Source organism: Mercenaria mercenaria, chromosome 10 (genome assembly GCF_021730395.1).
Source record: "Mercenaria mercenaria strain notata chromosome 10, MADL_Memer_1, whole genome shotgun sequence".
NCBI classification, from domain to species: Eukaryota; Metazoa; Mollusca; class Bivalvia; order Venerida; family Veneridae; genus Mercenaria; species Mercenaria mercenaria.
The window spans coordinates 6,412,602-6,437,282 of record NC_069370.1 but is presented as its reverse complement, the minus strand read 5'-3'; the positions used below and the strand labels follow the sequence as shown (position 1 = coordinate 6,437,282).

The window sequence follows — 24,681 nt, the reverse complement described above, 5'->3', positions numbered from 1 at the left end:
GCATTATTTTACATATGAATATATCAATTATTAATATTATTTTAATGGTAGTAACGTATTTGTTGCTTTATATGACTAGAATACTTTAATAAATATAGTTGGTATAATACATATTTGCTAGTCCTTTTCAAAAATAGACATTAACTTGCAAAGTGAAACTCTGAAACTCTAATACAACTAACAAACTTTACCCATGTCACCGATTCAACGACAATGAAAACTATGGATATCTTATTTTATGGCAGTAAAATACTTCTTGACTTTCTCGTTTCACACTTGCCCTTGTGTTTTTCCTGGCCACTGTTATTAGTTCTATGTTAAATAAATAGCCACATCTGGTTGGTTATTGTAAGGTGAAGGACGGAGCTTTGTTTAATAGTCTTCTTGTTTGAGTTTATCAGCATCTGCCACTGATAAAATATTTATGGGCTAGCATTATGAAAGCGACAAGACCCTTGCAATTTTTATACATAATATTTGCTTCGGAGTCTTATAATTTATTTTTTTTTTGTGTGGAAAACCAGATATACTCAGGCCTTTGTGGCTAGCGAGCTACAAAATCTGTTGCAAGACTATTGGATAGGGTTGTCCATTACCAAAGGCAACTGGACTTGGGATGGTAAAGAACAATCAAAATTAACAATGACACATTTTGACAAAAGCATTAAAGGTATGTATTCTTTACTTGCTACATAGTCGCCCTGAAATAAGATTTTATACGAGATGACGAATCACCATTTACAATGTATTTGTAGTGAACTGATTTACATTCTTCGTTCGTTGTTTTTATATTGTTGTTGGCAATTACATATCTGCGTTTAGCACATATTTATCGTGCAAGTTTCAGCTGCAAAACTTTTTTCATTTGGATAATAATAGGTTGATACAGTATAAAATTTGTGTTTACTTTTAGAATCAATGGTTTGATCAAATCAGTATAATTAGTTAAATTTTGAATAAGTTAAATAATGTTATAAAACAATTATCGTTACTTGCACGTACAATAAGTAGTTAATATATTCTTCTTATTAATAAGTGGCGAAGGACAGTTAAACGAATTGAGACATTTAATTTTAGACAATATGTTTTAACTATGACATAAAAATAATAAAGTTCCAATTTTAATTCATCAACGCAAACGAAGAAAATTTTTCGTTTTATCTAAATTATTTACTAGTTGTTTTTCTGTTATTAAGTTGATGAAGTAACAGGCGGCTGTTTCGCAATGTCTACTCATAAACCAGTTGGGTTATGGAAGTTGTACCCAGATTGTTCTGTCACGTTACCTTCGATTTGTCAGATACCGAGAGAGGGATTCACTACCACGTCACCCACAACAACCTTGTCATCTACAACCCCTCTTCCTCCATGCGCGGACACATGGCAACCCTACGGACAATATTGTTATAAGGTATGAATTATAATCACAATAGCATGAAATGGATGTTGAGTTAGTAAGACAGAATATACACTATTAATTGTTGCCTCCTTTATTCTGTACAAAGCAAATATCATTCTGCATAAAAGAAACAACTTTTAAAATCTGGAAAAAAAACTTACATTTTATTGGACAGTTATGTTCAAAATTAGGCGTTGATATATAAAGCATATGTAAGGCATAGAGTCTCAGTAACAAGACCATATTTGGTAGTTTCATATTTGGCATAATTTCCGTAAAAAAAGTTAAAAATTTATTTCTTTATTAAAGAATTTAATCGTAGCACTGTAGTATGTTTTATAAAACAAAATAACAATGAAGTAAATAGATATACCTTTTCTCAGCACAAGTTTGATATAACCATCGTATATAAAACTGTTTAACCCACCCGCTTAACTCAATAGGGAGAGCGCAGATATACGGCGGATGGCGGGGCCGTGAGTTCGATCCCCGAGCGGGGCGTATGTTCTCCGTGACGATTTGATTAAAGACATTGTGTCTGAAATCATTCTTCCTTCCCTTCTGATTCATGTAGGGAAGTTGGCTGTTACTTGCGGAGAACATGATTTGTACTGGTACAGAACCCAGGAACACTGGTTACGTTTTAACGGCCCGCCGTTACATATCTGAAAAACTGTTGAAAAAAGAACGTAAACCCAAAACTAGAAAAGAAACAAAATCACATTTATCTGTGACAATGTAACTGTTATAATATATGATTGTTTATTGTTCTCTAAATGTGCTATAGTTAAAATATGTTTACATTTGGTTTGTATTAAATTTTTGTACAAACGAAATTTGTTAAATATTTTACCTTTCTATTGACAGGTATTTAAATTTTGAAATGAGTTTTTGACCTCTTTATGTATTTAGTGGCAGTGGTGTAACATTTGTTTCTATTATTTTGTCTATCACTCATGATATTATTTTAGATAGCTGATGAAACGCAGCAGTGGCACGTGGCCCAGCAAATATGTACACATTACGGGAGCTCATTGGCCAGCATTCACGACAACGGGGAAAACACTGCTGTCGCCGAAATGTAACTGTTATATTTGCACTTTCTTTGTTGCGATGTACTTTGCTGATAATTTGTTATGATCGTAAACATTCGACGCTTATACTCGTAGGAGAGGCACCATGTTTAACGTTATTTTTGTGCGGTATTTGGTGGGGTGGGGCGGAAAGCTTAAACTTAAGCTTTAACATAACGTTAACGAGAAAGGTTGAATTAGCTCAATTAATAAACGCATAAAGGGAATTACTTATCAGACATCAGAGCAACATTATCATTTTTAAAGATTTTTAGAGGGTCAGGACATTGATTTACCCGCTCCGTCCGTTATATATTTGACTACAATTTATTAACAAATATTAAAACGGTCCTTGAAGAATAACAGTGTTTTTATCCGTTTTCTTGTCAAAATGATTGTTGTGAATGACTCTTCACTTAGCATTTCTCACGTAGTTATTTTCGCTGCTCAAATAAATATGTTTCAAGGTTTATGAATAATACGCTGGAAAATGTATTTCTTAAATATGGAAATTCGCTAAAAGATATTTCCAAATCTAGAAGTTTCTCAAAGTAAAATGATCTACTGTACATGTTGACATTTTTGTACGCTATGAAAAGAACAAGTATGAAATTACTCTACAGATATTTCCTATTATGTCTGATTCTTATTTAGGGCTGGACAAAGTGACGTGTTCTGGATAGGGCTACATGATACAGAGATAGAGGGAGGTAAATGAAAATATGGTTATTCTTTTTCTATGATGCAAGATGAGTTTTATTTACATGCATTTGAATATGACAATGTAGCTGATATATTATGTCTCACCTGATTCTGGTTATCGTTAAAGTATATAACTTCACATTAGTATTATGAGTTATAAATTTTTATTTCAGCCTGTATAAAGCTGATTCCCTTTCAGTGCAATTATATTAATATATACAGATACAAATATACATATGAAATAAGAAGTTGCAATTCTAAACTTTTGTTTGATCCAATAAATCAGGAATAGTATATTTTCCATACGGGTTCCTAAAAAGTACACGGTGACAAATCATTTGTTATTCAGCTGGTATCGAAGATCCGTAGTTAACACTTGATGATTTTGACAGATTTCTAAGAGCTAGTTTTGTGTACACACGGTTATGTGAAATTCGACTAATAATGGAAATTTGAAATATATAACTTTTGCATATACACGTAATTATATAGTATCAAAATAAACTGACAGTATTGTATTGTTAATTTTAAAGAGGTAGATTATATGGAAATAATATTGTGCTAATTATGAATAGTACTACTTTAAAAAATTAATAGTTCTGTCCATTTAAGGGACATATTTTATATAAATTTCAGTCTTCAAGTGGGAAGACGGTTCTCTTATGGACTTTTTTTCTTGGAATACTTATGAACCCAACAATGCTAACAATGGCGAGGACTGTACCGAACTTTTAACTGGGAACAAACTGTGGAACGATGCAGATTGCTATGGAGCTAAACGTTACGTTTGTAAAATACCAAGAGGTACGTAAGTTTTATTTTTCTTACCTTACTCCGTTTATTGTGAAAAATATTTCTCGGGCATCTTACGTAAGATTTTAGGTCATATAAGTTAATATGATAACAAATATTGTTTTTCGCAAAAAAAAAAAAAAAAAACAACGTAAGTCTCCCACCACGTTGTAAAATGCCACAAATTAAGGGTCATATCTCCAATAAAAATCACTGAACCATATCACTCCAACGACGTATACAACTAGACTTGGCACTGTTTACTCCTGTGAAGTTGAGTGAAATTCCAGCTTTTGGTATAGGAGAAATAACGCGTACATTATAGAGTTTGACAAATCAAGGGCCATAACTTCGCTGAAAATCATTAGATGATATGCACAACTACACTTTACACGGATCACTCGTGAAGTTTGGGGTCCTCCGTGGCTGAGTAGTTAATGTCACTGATTTACAATTACTTACCCTTCATCGATGTGGGTTCGATCCTCGCTTGGGGCATAGAATTCTTCATGTGAGGAAGCCATCCATCTGGCTTACGGATGGTCGTTGGTTCTACCCAGGTGCCCGCCCGTGATGAAAAATTGCCTGGAGGGGCACCTGGGGTCGTCTTCTACCACGATTAGCTGGAAAGCCGCCATATGACCTATAATGGAGTCGTAGCGACGTTACACTTATCAAAAACAAACAAACCAAAAAAAACAAAAACAAAACAGCCGTGAAGTTTGGCGAACTTTAGTCCAATGGTATTCGTCAATTAGTGTTGACCCTGTGAAATACAGCAAATCAAATATCGCCGCTGAAAATCAAAGATCCGGAACATGCCGACAGTATGCATAATGAGGCTTAGCACTGGACACTTCTGTAAGGTTTAGGGGAAATCCATCCAAAAATATATGAAAAATGGCCGAAGCATCATAAAAGTCCGTGCATGGAGGCCTTAACTTTGCTGAAAATTACTGAACTGGATATGCACAGTTAGTCTTGGCAGCGATTATTTTGGTGAAGCTTGATGTAATTTCTGGTGGTGGTATCAGAGCAGTTGCGTGGACAAGGTAAAAAACAACTAATCTAGGGCAAATGCCCCCACGAAAACACCGAACCGGAACATGCCGCCAATATGCACAAGGAGCCTTTGCACTGATCTCTCCTGTAAGGTATGGTGGAAATCTGTATAAGGGAAGTGGACAAATCATGATAAAAATATGACAAATCAAGGGCCATAACTCCACTGAAAATCATGGAACCTAAACATGCAGAAGCCATGCAGAACTAGGCTTTGCATTGATCTCTTTTTGAGAAGTTTGACGTAAATCCGCCTTGTGATGTCGGAAGAGTTGCCTGGACAGATTTTGTAATAGGCAGACTGACAGACAGACGACATGTGGGAGAAATGATAAGGGTATATATAATAAATTATTGCCGAGTATAAGCCTGGAATTTAAATATATCCATTTTTAAGCGTCTTGTTTAACATTTTCTATTATAGCTTACCTAAATTCCGTGCTCGTAAAATTCTATACTTAACAGGCCATTGAAAAATATCTCATTCGTGATAATAATAAAAGAACAGATCAGTCTGAAGTAAACATGTTGAATGCAACATGTAACACATTACAGAAATGTATCAAATAACACAACAAAATCTAATACTTAGTGAGATAATTGACTTTTATCATGCTTTGAAAAGGTGCTAGGTCTAGAGTACGGTGCTAGACTGTTACATAGAGAATTGTCTAAATTACAAAAAGCAGTAGGTCGAAGCAGTGTTAAATGCATGTGAACGATATTCATTCAAAAAGTGAGCTTGGCACATGTACCAGCCCGTTCAGGTTCACTTCAGCAAATATTTAATACTTACATTTTTACACGATACCTGAAACCAAGCAGTAATGCTTTCTAAGCCATGCATAATAATTCCTAGTCCTGCATTATGTAAACAATAGTCGTTCGATCTGAATCACTTTTTTCCAATCGGTAAATGAGGTATCTAAGCCTATAACATACGATTTTGAGTTAAGTAAACGATCTTCGATTTTTTACAATATAAGAACATTATCATCATTGTTTAACGGAATGTCACATATTTCATTTTAGGCAAAGCTGTTAATGAGGTACTTCCTACGATTGATTCCTTCCCAGGTATTTCCTTCATTTTCTAAATACAGCAACCTATGGTAGGCATTATGAACAATAATCCCCAAAACTGACATATCTCCCAAGTGAGAGCCAAGATCCTGATAAAATGTTTGGTTCTATATATAAATTACAATTTTTTCCCCGATGGTTTTTACACAATACTTTTTCAACGCTTTCGGTGTGAACAGTAATGATATAATGACTCTACATTCTTTTATGGTACTCTTAATTTCATGGTAATTCATGTGGTAACTGATTCCCATGAAATTTTGATACAGCGATATGCAGTTCTTCTGAAAAGTAAACGGAAAAAAAACATGCATGATGTCATTTTTTATGAATAAATTGTTTAAAAAACCAATGAAATCAGAAGCAATTTATTCATTTTTGCATATATTAGCCTGTGATGAAAACAGTCCGGATGATGGATGGGTAACTTACGGGGAATACTGTTACTTTCTTGGCAAAGAAGAATCACTTACTTGGCACGCTGCCAAAATGTATTGCAGAAACAAAGGGAGTACACTTGCAAGTGTTCACTCTGAAGAAGAGCAGCGCTTTTTATTTGGTCTGGTTGGTAGCCCTTATTTCTGTTTTAATAAACTGTTATAAATCACAACTGTTTGTCGTATTGGAATAATCACAGCCGTCATGCCATCATGCCCTTGATCTGGAGTTCAAATTGTTATATTGTGAAAGTGCAATACATATATCGGTTGAAGAAGCATTATGAACTTGAACTTTATTCATGCATTAAGTATGTGAGACACCTAAATGACCACAACCACAGTTGTTATATGTATTCACATATTAGTTCAAATACGTATTTTAAATATTGTAATATTAATGTTATATACAATTGCTGCGTATTCTAATATACGATTGTAACATTTTTCTCTCTTGATCTTTTAGAATTCGAAAAGTGGAGATGTCTCTTGGATAGGGTTTAACGATCTTGATCTTGACAACAGGTTTAGGTAGGTATACACGATGAGTTTCGGACAAAAAAAAAATCATACGGTTTTATAAAAAGAACATTTTTCTTACATCAGACTGACACGGGTTTATGCTATTACATACCTATTTCAATGTTACACGTTTCATTTTTCTGGTCTAAAATCTAAAACATTGTGACTTATAAAATCTAAAGGAATATCATTTGGAAACAGAAAACACAACCTAGCAAACTAAACACAGATCTGGTTTAACTGTGCAAGGGCATTCTGTTTTTCAAAATCAGTTAACCGGCTCCGTCATTCCCAATGGGACAGAAAAAATAACAACACTGAGTTCCCGTACGGGGAGATGTTTTACCGTCACCACAGGGCACTTAGATATAGCTGTTGGGATATTAGATAAAATGTATAAGAAAATCTGTTGGAGGCATAGAACGAAGCCAAACGATCTAACAAACATACCTTGAAAGTTAGGTGTAGTTCTGCACGTTTGATAAAGCGGAAGTAATGGCGTGACGTCATTTATCCGGAAAACGTAGAATAAGCACTTGACTCGGCGTACGGAAATGAAAAAACCATTTTATGAATAAATTGCAACCTATGAGAAAATATATCAGAACGTTAACGTTTCTTTTTGTCCTATGTAAAATACATGATATATCAGCATTTCACAAGTTAAATATATTCTGAACAGATTCTTACAATCAGCTTTAAGTATGTTGATCTCTTTACTCCTAGGCAAAACTCGGTATCAAGTCAACTCGTCCCCTAGTCAACTCGTCCCCCAGTCAACTCGTCCCCGATTTGGTCATTTCGTCCCCCAAAATTGGTCATTTCGTCCCCAAAAAGCACAGGGACCTGTACATGACATGTTATTTTAACATATTGTGGGATATATGCTTATTTACGACTGTGAAAAGTTTCGTGAAACTCTACATAAAGCAAATGTAGAAACATTTCTGTTCGTGAAAATGGTATCAAAATTGAGATTTTCCTTTAGATTCCATTACGAAAACTTGGGCGAGGTCCGCATTTTTCAAATCAGTCTACCAAACAATCGTGCACACGACCCTATCTTTTTATTGTCCGACTTTTTTAAGTGTATTCTGAAGTTTTGAAAAATCAGGGTTTATTGAAAATCTGCATTGTAGAAAAAAATTGATCCTAACGTGCAGAACTACCTTTATGTTATTTGAGCGTCCATGCCCGAGTGGTTAAGACATCTGACTTCAAATCACTTTCCTCTCACCGATGTTGGTTTCAATCTCGCTTGAATCGTAGAAATCTTATTCGAGGAGGACATCAAGCTTGCTTATGATAGATCTGTGGTTCTACTCAGCTGTTCGTCCGTGATGGAACAATACCCGGGGCACCTGGGGCCTTCCTCTCAATCTTAATCTTGAAAATCAACATATGACCCATAAAGGTGTTGGTGCGACATTAGGCTAAACAGAAAACAATAACATTTTATTTACAAATAACAGTTCTGTTTGCACCAGCCTGTATTCCTGTATTTACCATTGCTGTAGATTAAAATAATAAAATTCAATACGGTATTCCTTTACTTAACAGTTCTGAAAAAAATGTGAAAGGAGTATAAACCTGAATTGCTTCAAAAGAGAAGGAATATTTCCAACCAAAATAGGGTCATGCTTTTAACAGGTTCTGTCATTCACTGATCAGTTTACTATTATTACTCTATATATAATACTTGTTATCTTTACATGCGAGTAGGTGAAATTTATTTTTTACTCGAAAAGATGAAAGTGTTAGTGAGATAATTCCAAATACTGTAAAATCATTTTATTTCGTGGGCATGAAATTTCGTGGTTTTGGTCAAAACGGCAATTTCGTGGGGATATGAATTCGTGGATTTCAACTTTTGAACATATATTGAATGGGAATTTTATTTGTTCGTTGGGATTAAATTTCGTGGATTTACTTAATCACGAAATCCACGAAAGTTAGCCCCCCACGAATATTAATGATTTCACAGTAATCAATTTGAAATAGCATAACGCAATACTTTGTCCAGGTAAGAGACTTGTTTATGCATTTTTGTATACTCTTAAAAAATTACTGGAGATTGTTTTATCATGTTGCATATTAGCTCCTTATTTCACAAATTGCACAGAAAAATGCGAATATCAGTTTATCATAATGTAATTTAAACTCTGTTTTGTAAATTACATGTGTAAGAAAGTAGAAATTAAGGTAGTAACAGGGTAAGTACATATGTAAGTGTGTAGGTAGTAATTGAGGTAGTAATAGTGGAAGTACATGTGTAACTAAGTAGGTAGTAATTAAGGTAGTAAAAGGGTAAGTACATGTGTAAGTAAGTATGTAGTAATTTAGGTAGTGAAATGGTAAGTTAAGATATATTTCATATGATTTATTTTCAATATAGATATCACGTTCGTCATCTACATCAAAATAATATACGATTCATAAACATTCCTATCAGTTAAAATTAAAAATGAGTTTCTTAATATCCAATTTCAGGTTTTCTCAGCTAAAGTTAAAATATCGGACAGAAAAATATGAAAAAGGATTACTTTGATTTTAAAAGAAACTTTTGGTTAATTGTTAATATATATTTATGAAAATTAAGGGCAAACGACGGGTTTAATGTTGCGGATAATCATCATAATTACGAATGTTACACTTTTTTAGCTGGAGTGACGGGTCCGTCGTAGATTTTATAGCCTGGGCTAGCGGACAGCCTAATGACATATTGGGCGGCGAGAAGTGTGTTCCTATCTACACCGACGGTATAATGAAAAATATATAGGATACTTTTGTTTACTATTTATATTTTCAATAATACATGACTTAGAATTTGTTAAAGAATAAATGATTGTTTGTAATGAAAACATAATGAAATTAAAATACTTGGTTATCAATATTTTCATTTAGATGAAACCAAATTTACAAATATATTGGTTTAAACAATATCTATTTTCAAAATATGCATTTCATACACACATATTAATATATTTATGTGATAGGATTGAGGGGTAAGCATAACAAATATATTGTTTAAATAGTTTTGATAAAGTAATATTTTACTGAACTTACTTTAAAATGGAATTTCTCCAGACATCTTGCTCTATTTATATTATAGATTTCGAAAAAGGTTTCCATAGTGAAAAATTTAATTATCTTGAGTAATTCCGCGCTTTTTGAAAGATTTGTATCAACTCTACCTCTCTAAATGATAAAATATGAGGCAAACTTTCAAAAGTGTAGGTCATGCTATAGAATGTTTCATGTGAAATATAGGAAATTTAGCTGCACTTGCCGTCATTTATGCCCTTTTTTAACTTCGGATTTTTTTGTTTTTGTTTTTTTTGTTTGTTTTTGTTTTAATATTAAAAGTGTTTGATAAAGTCAGATGTCCCTACTATAGACTTAAAACTTAAGGTAATTATTTACTATTAGGGTCAACACCAGGGAAAACAATCCCCTTAATAGCGGATTTGTGTTTTGACAGAGTTAAGCCCCTTTGTAACTTAGAATTTTTTTTTTCTAAAACTTGAAATGTTTATTCTTAGGCCTCGGTTACTTGCCTGGTGGTTGGGGTGGTTTGCTGAGGGTTTGATCCGCTGGAAGTAGCCCCTGTAGATTAAATTTGCATTGAGTCGTAATGAATAAACTTTAATGTTATGATCTGATATGTGACAGAGCAAAAGGAGCATATATCTTTTACAGAAACAGTTTTATAATATTAGAATAGTGAATAGTATTGAAGAATGTGGAATATACAGTCTCGTATAATTCACTTTGAATGACCATTTACATGTTTTATTGTTTATACATACTTCTATGTCTGTGTATTTTATATGTGTATTTTATATGTTTGTAAATGGCGAGACTTTAAATAAATAAATAAATAAAATTTGATATTTTTTGTCATACAACCAACGGTAAACAAAGACATTTGATAATTATTTTAGTGTTTCATGCTTTACTTGATAATTCTGATAATTCAACGTATTTTCACGAATGCTTTTTGTATTATTTTCATACACAGGAACATGGCATGACTATCCGTGTAATGACCGAAAACCTTTCATTTGCAAGAAAAGAAAAGATGGTAACACCATGACAACTACTGCACCAACAACAAAAAGCATCAAAGGAGGTTGTCCATCGGGATTCAATTATACCTTTGGTATACCTTATTCTATTGTCTTTCAACAATTTTTGAAAGGAAATAATGAACACTTCTATGTACATTATCACTCTTAAATTTCGACCCTTTTCAAGGAACGTATGTAATTGTCTTTTCAAAGGACATGTAGTATAATCTGAGCGGAAGTGCTAATTCCTTCAGTTCACGTTACCTTTTCACAAGTGAAGAAGAACTGCCAATAGCGCGGACGTGTTGTCCTTTAATGGCAGTTTAGCAACTGTCGACACTTGCTACAAAATATACTGTATACGTGGGCTTTACTTCCTATGACATTAATTGTATTTACATTAAGAGGATGACCATTATCTGCATTTGTCTGGCATGTTTGTGGCACTGCTGTTCACATGAGAACAATTTATATGCCATATAATTTGTACTGGCATTGCAAAACATTGTAAGTCTTTTCTAAAACAAGAAATATTTCCTCAAGAAATGTCACCAAAATGAAAAATAAATTGTTAAAATGTAAAATTAAATAATCTTTTAAAGAAAACATCCACAAATTCTGGCCTAATGAAGTTTAACAATATTCCTAGCATTCTTTATTTACTTTCAGTCCCACATTTTAGAAGATTGGGATGCATAGATTTTGTAGCTTCAGTTTGGTTTTGTTTGTTTAAAAAAAAAACAACAAAAAACCAACAACAACAAAAAAAAACATGGCATTGTTTCCACATGGTCTTCATCAACGGTTCAGTTCAATGTTAACGTTACAATTAGAGACACTTATTTATAAACAGTTAACGCGTATAGTTTGCTCGAAGTTATAACGTGTCCTTGCACTTGACCAGAATTTTGACACTTTAAATAACATTGATGTCTGGATTAAAGTTATTTGTTTTCGGTTCAGTTTTGCTTTAAAAAGTAACAAAGATTTACCTTTAAACTTGTTTCTTTATCATCATTATATTTTGAGTATGCAGGCCAAGAACCACAGATTTCCTAATCATGTTAGAATTATGACCCTTTTTGTACTATGTAAAGTTTAGTTTCTTGGAAAAGGATTTATTCTTGCCTACTTGACAGGAGTTTCCGGTGTTTTCACCGTTGCTGTTAATGACACCATAATGAGCTACATTTATGTAATAGGTATTAGGTATTCTGTAAAACCAGTGACTGTTCCTTACAGTATAATCTCCTTATAAATGGAGATTATTCATAACTTTATCATGACATCAGGAGTTTTAACTGACCAATCAGAGCGCTGCATTTTCAAGTACCTGCCAGTTTCCACTTTGGTAAAGGCTCCAAAGGCACTCCGTCGTAGACCTATTTTCCACAATATATAAATACATTTGCTTCGAGAAAACGAAAAGAAAAAGGGGTGTTGAATAGTATGCAGTGAAATGCAAGTCAACTGAAGGCAGGTACCCTCATATTGCCGCATTTCAGAAAGCGGTCCGCAGAATAAACACCCTACTTTCGTTTTCAAGTAAACAACTGGAAAACATGCGAGTATTCGCATGAAACGTGTCATATTTTATGTAAAATTTATTCCACGAGTGAAATAATGCCCATTTGGCCCCCGATTTACGCGCAAATGCGCGAAAATGGAAAAATTAGGATCTATTTATTAGGAACTTCTTTCGACTACATCACGGAAGCACATTTTGGACCGAATTACTGCATTATAACCTAAAACGAGGTATTTTTACAAAAAACATATAGTGACTTCAGAAGTAAATATCACACTATTTCGGAATCAAATTAGATTTTTGACTGCACATGCCCCAGTTGATGCTACAAACTACGAAACTTCTATGTTTCATCGAAATATTTTATGGATTTAATGGTTTGATTTTAGTTTAAAGTTAGAGATTTCACACAAGAAGTCTATGATAAAGTCCGAGTAAAATGTAATCATTACCCAAGTGAATTTAGTATCATTCCGCAATGTCTCGGACATGTTAAAATTATGAATAATTGAAATACGTTACGTTACACTACATAAGATAACATTTAACTGGACCTCTATGTTGTTTTACACAGGTGAAACGTGCTTGTTTGAAATACGCTTTCATGGAAAAAGTCAGTCGTATTGTTTGATTTCTCCTGTGTGATATACAAAAAAAGAATCGAATTGTATCTATAAAGGTCAAACTGCAGTTTTACTGATTAATTAATGCCTTATATCATCAGGCAGTTTTTAACAACTTTTTGAGTCCTTAAAATTTGTATTGCTTATTATATTTTAGGTAACAAATGCTACTACTTTAGCGCTGATGGCAACACAGAGTATTGGGGCGCTGCTAAGGACAGGTGTGGAATTTTAGGAGGGCACCTTGTCAGTATTCACAGTAAACCGGAAAAAGGTAAGAATTGTTCCGGACTAATTTTAAACCATTCATAGCAAAACATTTTATTGTAGCCCAGCTGGAGTTTATATGTCTACTTACCTGCTTGTCTTACATGTTGATTATGAAGTGGCATCTTGTTTCTTAGATTGATTGTTTCTCCTATCTAATCTTTGTTTAACAACCAGAGCAGCTTTTCACATACCGGTAAGATATTTTAAAGTCATGTGTTTCCCTTCTAAAGACTAGGGCATAATCAACAGTTCCGTCGGCCACATTTCTTAATTCGGTGATCTTGTTTTGTGTCGTAAAACATCGCGAATGTTAATAATTTCATTAGATTATGTTGTCGTCTTTCACTCTTCATTGACTTGTGTTTGTCTATATTTTCTATCATTTTCTCGTCTGTTTTGTTTTTAAAGTTGGTAGATTAGTTTTGATGTTAAAAACAACTGTATTTCTTGGATTGTGTATTGACATGAATGGAATTATTTGAGTGTCATCTATTTCTTTTACTTGTCGTAATTTACTTTTTCTGATTCTTTGCGCCATTCAAATGTCATTTTCAACAAGTGACAAAAGGTATCTATGAAGAATAAGGTACTTTCAAAGATCTGAAAGCCGATTATCACGCTGGGATGTCTTCAAAACTATGACACATATCCTTCGTGAAAGACAAAACGGAATATGTTCTTGGTTGGTTTATAGTAAACATCTGTTTCTACGCAAGTGTCTAATGTTTTTACAAGAACACTAATGAGATTTATTCAGTTCTGCTTTTTCTCCCTCGTAAATTTCAGATTTTCATTGAGACAGTTTTTCCAAAATTTCCAGGTCTTCAGAAGACAATCATCCAATAATCGTTTACAGTGATCATTTTAATATGTTTATATATATATATATATATATATATATATTGACAAAGCTCATTATCATATTTCAAACTTGCTTCAGATTTTATAGCGTTGAACGTGTATGGAATATCCCATGGCATGTGGCTAGGCATGCAAGACCTCGATGATGATAGACAGTTTGATTGGTCAGACAACTCCCCGCTTGATTATTCCAACTGGGCTCCGAACGAACCTTCTAGTAATGTGTACGACACCTTTGAAAAGGTATCAGCAGTAACATCTCAGTCTCATTTTATCAAACTGTTTTCAAAAGTAGTAGAATAATGTAATATTTTACGCCTTTTCACCATGAACTCCTATTTCAACTCTTTTCAGGAAATAGCTACATGGATCTGAATGTTTGATGTTCAAATAATGCATTTTAGCATAGTTCTTGTAATAATTGCAAAATAATCGTTGATGAAGTAGTGGTTGTCCCATTACCTGAATATCCGGTTGGTCTCTTTTCAGGAGCCATGTGTAGAAATTTTGACTAATTTACCTTCTCTTGGATTCTGGAATGATGTGAAATGTTATGCTTCCAGGGGCTACATATGTTCAGCATTTAAAGGTATTTTCACCAGTGATTTCAGTGTTGATTCTGTAGAACATCATGAATCTCCTAAATCTATATCATACATCTTTATATAACATCAGTGATAAAGTGTTACTGTTTTTTTTTAAAATTGCGCTATACATAAGTTATATTCCTTTGAATGTAAATTATTTCAGATGGGGCCTCCGTAGCCGAGTGGTTAAGGTCGCTGACTTAAAATCACTTGCCCATCATCGATATGGGTTCGAGTCTTACTTGGGGCATTGAATTCTTCATGTCAGGAAGCCATCCAGCGGGCTTACGGTAGGTCGGTGGTTCTACCCAGGTGCTCGCTTGTGATGAAATAATGCACGGAGTGGCACCTGGGGTCTTCCTCCATCATCAAAGCTCGAAAGTCGCCATATGACCTATAATTGTGCCGGTGCGACATTAAACCCAACAAAATAAATAAATAAATAAAATTATTTCAGATTCGTCAAGACCAATTTTGAACAATGATTGCCCGGAAGGATATACATTAATGAGACAATCGTGTTACAAGATTGTAACCACAAAGCAGTCATGGAATCAAAGTTTAGACTCATGTTCAACCGACGGGGGACACATGATATCTCTTCTAGACTTTTCAGACATGTTAATTATTCGAGTGCTACAAGCTTCGATAGACCAATATGAAGTATGGCTTGGAGGCGTTGCGTTTGAGGTATGCATTGGTCAAATTCTTTTTTTTTTCTTTAAAGCGCTTTCGAAAATACAGATCTCGAACTAGTAATTAATTAGTAACTTAGAAGGAAATGTCCACAGGATGATATTAAACACAATATGAATAGCAAACTGCGCCTCCGAAATTACACGTATGGGGAACTTGAAGTTTACTGAAGGCAAATTTGTCATTTGACATACGGTTATTGTTCAGAAAAAAAGAGTAAGTGCCGTGTAACGGCTGTAAAAAGCCTCACCGTACTTAGACTGTGTTTTTGATCCATTCGAATCCTGTTACTGTAAGTCCGCTCAAACAGGTGCTAGAGTTCGCAAGGGGTGTTACGTATTTCATAAAGAGACCCAAGACACCGACTCTGTTATTGTGTTGCTTTGTTGCGCACTGTGCTTTCAAATAATATTTTCATAAATTTTATAAACTATCGCAACAGCAGTCTTAAACTTCCGTGTTGCGGCTGTAAAATGTGTCCACGTACTTTAAATATTACTAGAATTGCTAAGGGGCATGACGAACATTGCATATTGCACTGCTTCTAACAAGAAGACGCAATAATACTATCGTGTTGCTTGGTTGAGATCTATGCATCCAAAGGATCTTTTCAAATATTTTGTAACAAAACAATTATATTCATTTTAGGGTAATGTGCAATGGAATGATGGATCAAAGTCACCATTACCCGTCCCAGATTCTGTATGGTCAGGATGTCTTTATAGCTCCGAATCGAATTGGTATAGTGTTCCCTGCAGTGAAACACGTGCATCTATTTGCGTGATCAGAAAAGGTAAACTTTTTAAAATTTGTCAGTAGTTTCAAGAACAACGTTATCGTTCCTAGTTTCTGTATCGCCCTACTCCTTATACTGTATTCGTTTGCGTCTCATTTTTCATTGGAATGTCTTTTATTAATTGTGTTAGCCAACATATAACCACTAAGTAAACTTTCAATGCCACATATAACCACTAAGTAAACTGTCAATGTCCCCATCCCGCTTGGAGGCAGCATATAGACGGTTCGTCCATCAGTTGGTACGCCGGATTTCATTTCCAGTCTGTTACGTTGTCATTTATGAATGCATTTCAATATAACCCGGTACAAAATGCCAGAATGGCTTGGCTCTGTCTCGTGTTTCAGAATAATAAGTCTGCTGCCGTTTACACTTACAGTTTTCTACAGGTAGGGGACTTCTGTATTGTCACTGCAGTACTCGGTCACTTGTTTTTTCCATTTATCTCCATTTAGCCAATTCTAACACTTTAAGATTTTCTTTTATATAAACAAAGAAGGGTATTACCGTGTATTGTCTTGTCGATTAGAAAACGTTTCATTAAATGACCTACTTTTAGCGTCAAGGGAAGTAATGCGTCTATTTACGCCTAAAAAAGATTTCAGATTAGTATCCCTTCCTGGTGTGATTCGAACGTATTAGAATGGAAATAGAATTTATAGTTTTGCGTGCTTTGTTGGCAAATTCAGATACGTCGTAATTAATCGCTCAGGCATTCGGCCTTCTTGATTTGATTTCTACACATACAAACATAAAACCGTGTTTTATTTGCCAACAGATCACACAAAACAAGAATCTATATCCCAATCTTATGTTTTTACAGAGTCGGACAGTGTCTCTTCAACTACTTCTTCAACTGTCAAATCTGCTCTCAGTTCAACGGTTGCAACAACACACACGTTCACCTGTCGCAACAGTTCCTGGCTCCTCTACAATGGCTTTTGCTACACTACTGTTTTTGATATGAAAACTTTCCCGAATACAAAGTGTTCCAAGTATGGGATGGATCTGGCCAGTATAAATAGTGCTAAAGAAAATTTCAAGATTATAAGCTGGATTTTACAAAAACGATGGTCTAACTCTCTCAATGTTTATCCTTATTTTTGGATTGGTCTGTCCTTACAAACAGGTAAATATCTCCTTTAAAAACAATTCATTTTTACATATTTTATATACATGTATCACAAAGGGATTGTAAAATCTTACCCCATTTTTACAATTTAACATTACATTTATAACGAATGTGTACACTTTTAAATATCAATTCATTACTATCTTTTCTTAGTTCAAAACTTGAATACTTGAGCCGCCATTCAGTTATTTTAAAATCAAGAAATATTAAACGCCTAATTAATGATTGAATGAATAAGTTGGATTCAGGAGGACATTCGTTATTGGTTTATTAGTCATATTTACATAACGAATACTGGATATTTTTCTGTGCTATTTGAAGCTTGACTACGGCTCGTCAAACTTGTATTCGGATAATTTTTATTCGGAAGTACAGAGATCCGATCGTCGGTAATTAATATCCGTAAAGTTGGAATACAGTTAAATGGTGAATAAATTTGCCAAACAGTATCAGTTGAAGTATACTTTGCTATTCATTTTAGTAAAGTTGACGTAATTAATTAAACACGTTAACATGTTAATGTCATAGGCGGTTCATGTGCCGCAGTCCGCCTGATTTACTACTATGATTACGCGGAATAACTGAATGGAAACTAGTCTTGTGGTGTAATATCACAAGATTTATGAGATAACAACGCGAGTTCTGTCTTAGTGCATAGGTGACAGTTTTAGAGCTTCAAGAATTACAAAAAAAATTACAATATTAGATCAAATTGAATTTCTAATAACGGATGTTCATCAAAATAGTCTGGATACCAGTTGCAAGAATGAAATACTTTTCATAAATTAGTGTTGTGATTTTAAAATAGAGCAAAGTGGAAACTTAACTTTCTTGAATATATGTCGCACAAATATGTTCAGGATGAAATGTTCTAACACATGAATATTCGTGCGTAGGACATTGCACTTTCATCGCACTGTCTTTTGATACTATTTTCTTGAATGTTTTTTTTTAACATTATGCATATGTGGCTTAAAATGTACGTGTTTTATACATAGGTGACGTACCGGTCAATATGTGGACAGACGGGAGTAGCATTGTATATTCAAACATAGATACAGACAATGGCGGAACTAAACAAGGTTGCGTTATCTTGATGCTTTTCACGGGCCAATGGCAAGTGGTGTCATGTACAGACAAACATTTCTATGTCTGCAAAGGACGTGCGGGTATGGTGTTTAGATTTCATATGGTCTTATGGTACACTAATGTAATTATTTTATTAATGAAATGATGTTTTGTTGGCCTTGTTATTTGGCTAAGTGTGGTTTAAGACCAAGCGCAAATACCACTGCCAAAGGACTATTGAAAGAATGATATAAAATCATGTTATTCCTGATTATTTCGTTATTCAACTCCCGTTTTGGCTTCCTCAATTTCTACAGAAAACAAATGCCCTATTTTCTCGCATTGGCCGTAACGTGTTCATATTTGCCTTGATTTTCTCTTGTTGTTCACCTGTTCCAACCCCTCTCCTTAACACCCATTCTCCCCTCTTCAAAATAACTCTTTCTATTCGTGTTACACACATAATGTTTATGATACTTTCTACCAATGTGGGACGGGTGAATTAAACGCCTTAATCAAGATTGAGGGTAGTTTAAATAAGTTTAAGTTTCCATAATAATGCTATCTGTACTACTGTCTTAATGTAATATTACTTTGCTTTTGAAATTAAAGATGTTGTTACGACTCTCACGCCGTCAAGTACAACATATTCGTATGATGGAAACACAACATCAACAACATTTCAACTTCCACCATTTCATCATGGGCAGAAAATGACAAGAGGTATATACAACTCTTCATTTCACATATATAAGATATATATATTTATTATATACCTAAATAAGTTCTGTAAAAAATCAGCTTGTATTTTACAATTAAATATGAACACACAGACAAAAATTCCGTATTGTACCTTTTGAATTCCGTATTGTACCTTCCGTATTTTATGCTGCCGGACTATTTTCATTAATATGCATGACACGACACATTTCTATAAATAGCGCACATAAAAACTTCACTAAGTTCCAATTAATATCGATAAACATTGAAGATTTCGTTCAAGAACAAAACAAGAATCAAAATGGTAAATGTATATAATAAAAGGGTCATTATAACAGTAGCTGGATCTGGGACTTTGTATGCGGCTCTCGTGGATTTTGCAAGGTCGGATCACACTCGGCGCTTGCGCGCCTCGTGAGATCCGATCTAGCAAAATCCACTCGAGCCGAATACTGCATCCCAGATCCAGCTACTGTTATAATAACCCTATTATATTTATGTGCTTCCAATTCATAAACTGATAGCAGTATAGTTGGTCATATTATAGATCTGAAAAAGATATGCTTCCATATTTATGGATAGAGGACATAACTCTGCGAACACTTGTATCCTGTGTAAATCATGCACGTATACCACTAAATGTAACTACATTAGTTAGGTATATAAGACAAGCATTGTTTTAATAAAAATGAATCTGTTATGGTCGTATCACGCTTTGATGATAGTTGTGATAAATTGTTTTGTTACCTATAATTTCATATACAAGGTTAAATCTGCTAAAATGCACAAGGTTGAACATAATGAGAATTGTGCGGGCATAATTGAAAATTCGTGTCTGTGCGTATATGTCTCATCAGTTATGTATTGATAACTATTTAAGTAAAGAAAATAAAAAACAACGTTTTGGAAAAGTTTTTGAAATATGATCCTGAATTAAATTTAGATATTATTATCAGTCGCTTTTCGTTCGAAAAAAAGTAACAAAGGCGAAATAAACCGGAAGGTTAAACAAGCGCGAGCAAATATTCTCTCACCAGATCAACATCTAAACCATTGTAATGTTGCATGTTTTATGCATTTTATTACCTACATGGTCAGGAAAAACATCTATGCTCGAACTTTAAATATCTGAAAACATTGCTTAATAAATATACAATTTCGACTGAAATAAGTGCTATACGTTTTTTAATACAGTAATTTTATGTGTGTCATTGTTGATATTGTTCGGAAGGACCTATCTTGAAAATGTAATAAGGTTAACCTTGATTTTATTTTATTTAGTTGCAGAGAAAGAGGGTCTGAGTGGTGGACAGGTTGCTGGTGTTGTTATAGGTGTGCTAGGCCTCCTGGTGATGATTGGTGTGGTGGTATATATCCTTAGGTCTTGGAAATATAAAAAACCAGAATACACGTTTGAAGCTCCTTCACTTGGCTTTGACAATGCATTGTTTGTTAAAAATCAAGACACCATCGATATTAACTGAAGTTGTTTCGATGCCTCACCTGCTGAGTAAATGTCCATAGGTTGGAAAAGCCAAAGACTAACATCCGTTTTCTTAAATTATTAAGATACCATATGTTACTTAAATGTGAGTTACAATTAGTTTATATTTTGAAGGTAAATAACAATTTTATCGTGCAAAATCTATTGCGGGAGTCAGTTTGCATTGTTACACGAAATAACAACGTGCATGTAGCATGTATTGTGAGTAGATACATCAAAATAAAATTGTTACCAAATATGTAATTACTTTGTTATGTCTTTTGTTATTTGAAAAAGATAATAGCTAAACTGTCCAGTAGTAAACACACTATTTTCTTTTGAATATGGCCAAAAACTCTGTAGTCCCCGGTCGAAATCTGCTTAATTTCAAGAACATTGAGCTTCAAGCTATATTACGATTACTGAATATTTATGCAGAATGGCGTTATAAAATGAAAATCATAAACGATCTAAAATAATTAAGTATCATTTACCTAAGGTACTTATTGAAACCTTGAAATTTTAACAAATGAGCCGCGCCATGAAAAAACCAACATAGTGCGTCCGCGCAGACTGGTCAGGACCATGCTGTTCGCTTTCAAAGCCTATTACAATTAGAGAAATTGTTAGCGAACAGCATGAATCCTGACCAGACTGCGCGGAAATGCACTATGTTGGTTTTCTCATGGCTCGGCTCATTAATGATTTTGTCTTCTTATGTTTTCCTTGAAGCTTTCACTTCACTTCTTACGAAATCACTGATACAAAATAAACTCATTTATGAGTATTTCATAAAAATCCACAAAAAATATTCGCTAATTTTTAATTGTCTTTTATTTTTGAATGGTTGACATGCCAACTGCTTATTTGAAGTTTTAGTATATTTTTATTCACGCCAACATTTTAAAAGTGTACGCAAAGGCGTTCCCCATAACTGCTGTTTTCATGGGCAGATAACTCTTTTTTTCAGTATCAGTGACCCAATATTTTTATTGCATATTTTTGTTTCTTAGATGATTGTCCTTCAATATCCAAAGTTTGAAGAAATTCTATCATTAGCAAAACGTTCGCCCATCCCATATACAGGGAATTCTAGCGTACGCCTTTAAACCATACCAAAGAATCAAAATGTATATTGATAACATAACTGAAGAAATTTCTAAACTATACATGTATGTTTGTGCATTTGTGCATATCTACATGGAACGATAACATAAAAAATGGATGAAATCCACCCATTATTGACATTTGTTTAAGACATTAAGTATATTTGTTGAATGTGGGCTTTGTTATGCAGGATAAGCATGTGTAATTTACATTTTAAAGATATATATAGGATGTTAGCCGGACTTTTTTAACTCGAAAACTTAAATTGAATTATGTCGATTTTATATAAAAAAAGATTTGTTCCCAATGTAAATGTCTTGCCAATGAAAAATGCATTTTTTTCAATATTTTACAAAATTTTAACTACGAAATTGCTGACTTTACAACAATCAAGAGTCGGATATAAACAAGGTAGATAATTTTAACTTTTTTTATGCCCAAAATGACTGAAACTTTCAATACAATATAACCTAGCAGAATAAGTGTAACGATGAATTCAAAAGTAACAGAGACAGCGTTTCCTTTTACCACTTTTTGAGTTCTTTAGTATAAGACACAACATGTAACTTTATATGAATTGTCTTTAACATGTTTGACGTCGTGGGAACAAAATAAAATCGTAACTTACGTGTGATTAAAGGAATATTGTATGAGTGTCTTTGCACATTTAATTTATTTAACTCGTTGAATAGAATTGATAAATTACCCGGCAAAACCTCGCAATTAGTTAATCAAACGTGCGAAAATTTATTTCTTTACATAAATAAACTATACCATATTTTTGTCTTTTAGTGGAGTAAATACATATCCGTTGATTATATACCTTTGTAGGTCAGTATGGTGAGTTTGCGGTGGAAAAAAGTGATAGACAATAGTTTAAGTACTTTCCTTTTTAACTGAACTACAAAAACATTGAATATTGTCAATAATTTATTCACGGAATGATGGCTATATAAGTAACGACCATTTTGTTTATCAGTATCAGTTTATTGTTAGAAAATAGCAAAAATGATAGGAGTCTCACGAATAACAAAGCACTGTTGGTAAATACCGATTCGAACATAGTCTCTCATAGCGGCTGTTTCAAAATAAATCAAGTTGTCGATCCAATCTACATTTTTCGTATATGGTACAAGTGATGTGGAATTGAATCTGTACTTGGACTTTAGTCTTAAAATAAAACAAAACCTTTATTAGCATTAAGCCTCAAAATTATTAAGACTTCTAAAAACATATAGAAATTGGGTTTTGGAATCTTTTATTTATACTGCCCTGAGACATTGGAACGTGGTGTGGGTAAGGTGCGCACCATAAACCGGTGTAAGCTCCCCAGTTGTGGTTTTGCCACTGACCGTTCCAAAGCTGTGCCTCTTTTTGTTCCTTTATTTGTTTTGTTTTGTCCTTTTGTGTTTGTTTTGTCTGTATCTGTGCTTATGTCTGTGTTTGTGTATGTGTGCTAGTTCTGTGCACGTCAACGTGCTCTGGGTAGCACTTATTGGAGGCTGCGTTTTTAGAATGTGACTTCGTCCATTGGTTATATATTCCTGTTTCATTAACGTTTGACAAACGCAGTTGATTTACTATAACTTAAGCTGGGCAGAAAACAAAGAAACTGTCAGACAATCGGAAAGATATATTTTGAAAATCTGAAAAGCAAGTTCATTAGTCTTAATTAGATATTTAAATGAAACAAAATAGAAAAATAACTCATGAATAGTATTAGTTAATTAACCACTGAATGTAAAGTAAATAAAATGTTACCTTTAAATGATCATTTGCCATATCGTAAAATTCGCCTTCGTTTATCTCTGATTCTCTTTCGTTTACTTCCCGTTTGGAGCAGTCACATGCTGATACTTTACGAATCATCTTATGTGAACATTCCATTGCGCAATCTATGTAGTACTGCATAGTTTCTACGACATGTGTCAAACAAGCTCGTAACCACCAACAATATCAAAGCAAGAATCGCTGTACTTTTCAATAATAAGTGAAAATAATAGGATGAGATTTTATGTCAACTTCAAGTCCATCACTGGATATGAAAATTATCTTGATAACTATTGACATAGTTAAATTAAGGTATGCTCTAGTTGCCTTACGGTCAGCATTAGATAGAGATCAAAGGTGTTTTTTTTTCTGTGTTAGATAAGTTGAAAATGAATATCACTTTATCCTAACACGTCCCCAATGAAATTTATACTAACAGAAGTATATTATGTCATTCCTACTACGAAAGTTTGATGTTATCTAGAAATGAATAAATTATATAAATAAGTCCTACTTTATTGATACATTATGCTTGTAAGAAAGGATTTTCAGTTTTTGTAAGATATTTTGTCATAGACATAAGTTTGTTATTATAATTGTATAATTTGTATGCTTCAATTTTGTAATTCAACAATTTGCCTTCCTGAAAAAGATAAACAAGATACTTATTTTAAGTTCCAGATATTTTATACCTTGCTATGTAAATTCTTGATTTTTGTTTGTTATAGTGAAGCATATCTGACACTGGTTTCAATATATTTTAGTAACTACAATTTTGTCGCTGCCAAACATCATACAAGTTACAAATTCTTACCGTTTTTTTAAATCGATGAACACAATATGTACACGATGTTTTAACAAATTATGACTTCGTTTCTGCTGCCCCGTAGTTATATTCAT

The 24,681-nt window shown here is 33.7% G+C and overlaps 1 protein-coding gene across 1 annotated transcript; it reads left to right on the top strand.

The window, feature by feature from the left end:
- Positions 1 to 75: 75 nt before the first annotated feature.
- LOC128559757 (macrophage mannose receptor 1-like) lies at positions 76 to 21,168 on the top strand. Its single transcript, XM_053552209.1, has 19 exons — positions 76 to 670; positions 1,197 to 1,411; positions 2,371 to 2,480; positions 3,127 to 3,182; positions 3,811 to 3,978; positions 6,061 to 6,105; positions 6,503 to 6,675; positions 7,015 to 7,079; positions 9,732 to 9,829; positions 11,092 to 11,232; positions 13,449 to 13,565; positions 14,502 to 14,665; positions 14,912 to 15,011; positions 15,467 to 15,699; positions 16,354 to 16,498; positions 17,325 to 17,630; positions 18,632 to 18,802; positions 19,314 to 19,424; positions 20,703 to 21,168. Exons 1-19 carry the CDS (start codon positions 643 to 645, stop codon positions 20,903 to 20,905), a joined length of 2,649 nt encoding a protein of 882 aa, XP_053408184.1. The 5' UTR covers positions 76 to 642; the 3' UTR covers positions 20,906 to 21,168.
- Positions 21,169 to 24,681: the final 3,513 nt, after the last annotated feature.

Excerpts from the sequence above, each read along its gene's own strand:
- LOC128559757 (XM_053552209.1), top strand. The coding sequence starts at position 643 with ATGACACATTTTGACAAAAGCATTAAAG. Across the intron at positions 6,106-6,502 it reads TACGATTGATTCCTTCCCAG|CCTGTGATGAAAACAGTCCG; the intron begins GTATTTCCTTCA and ends TGCATATATTAG. Across the intron at positions 13,566-14,501 it reads TCACAGTAAACCGGAAAAAG|ATTTTATAGCGTTGAACGTG; the intron begins GTAAGAATTGTT and ends AACTTGCTTCAG.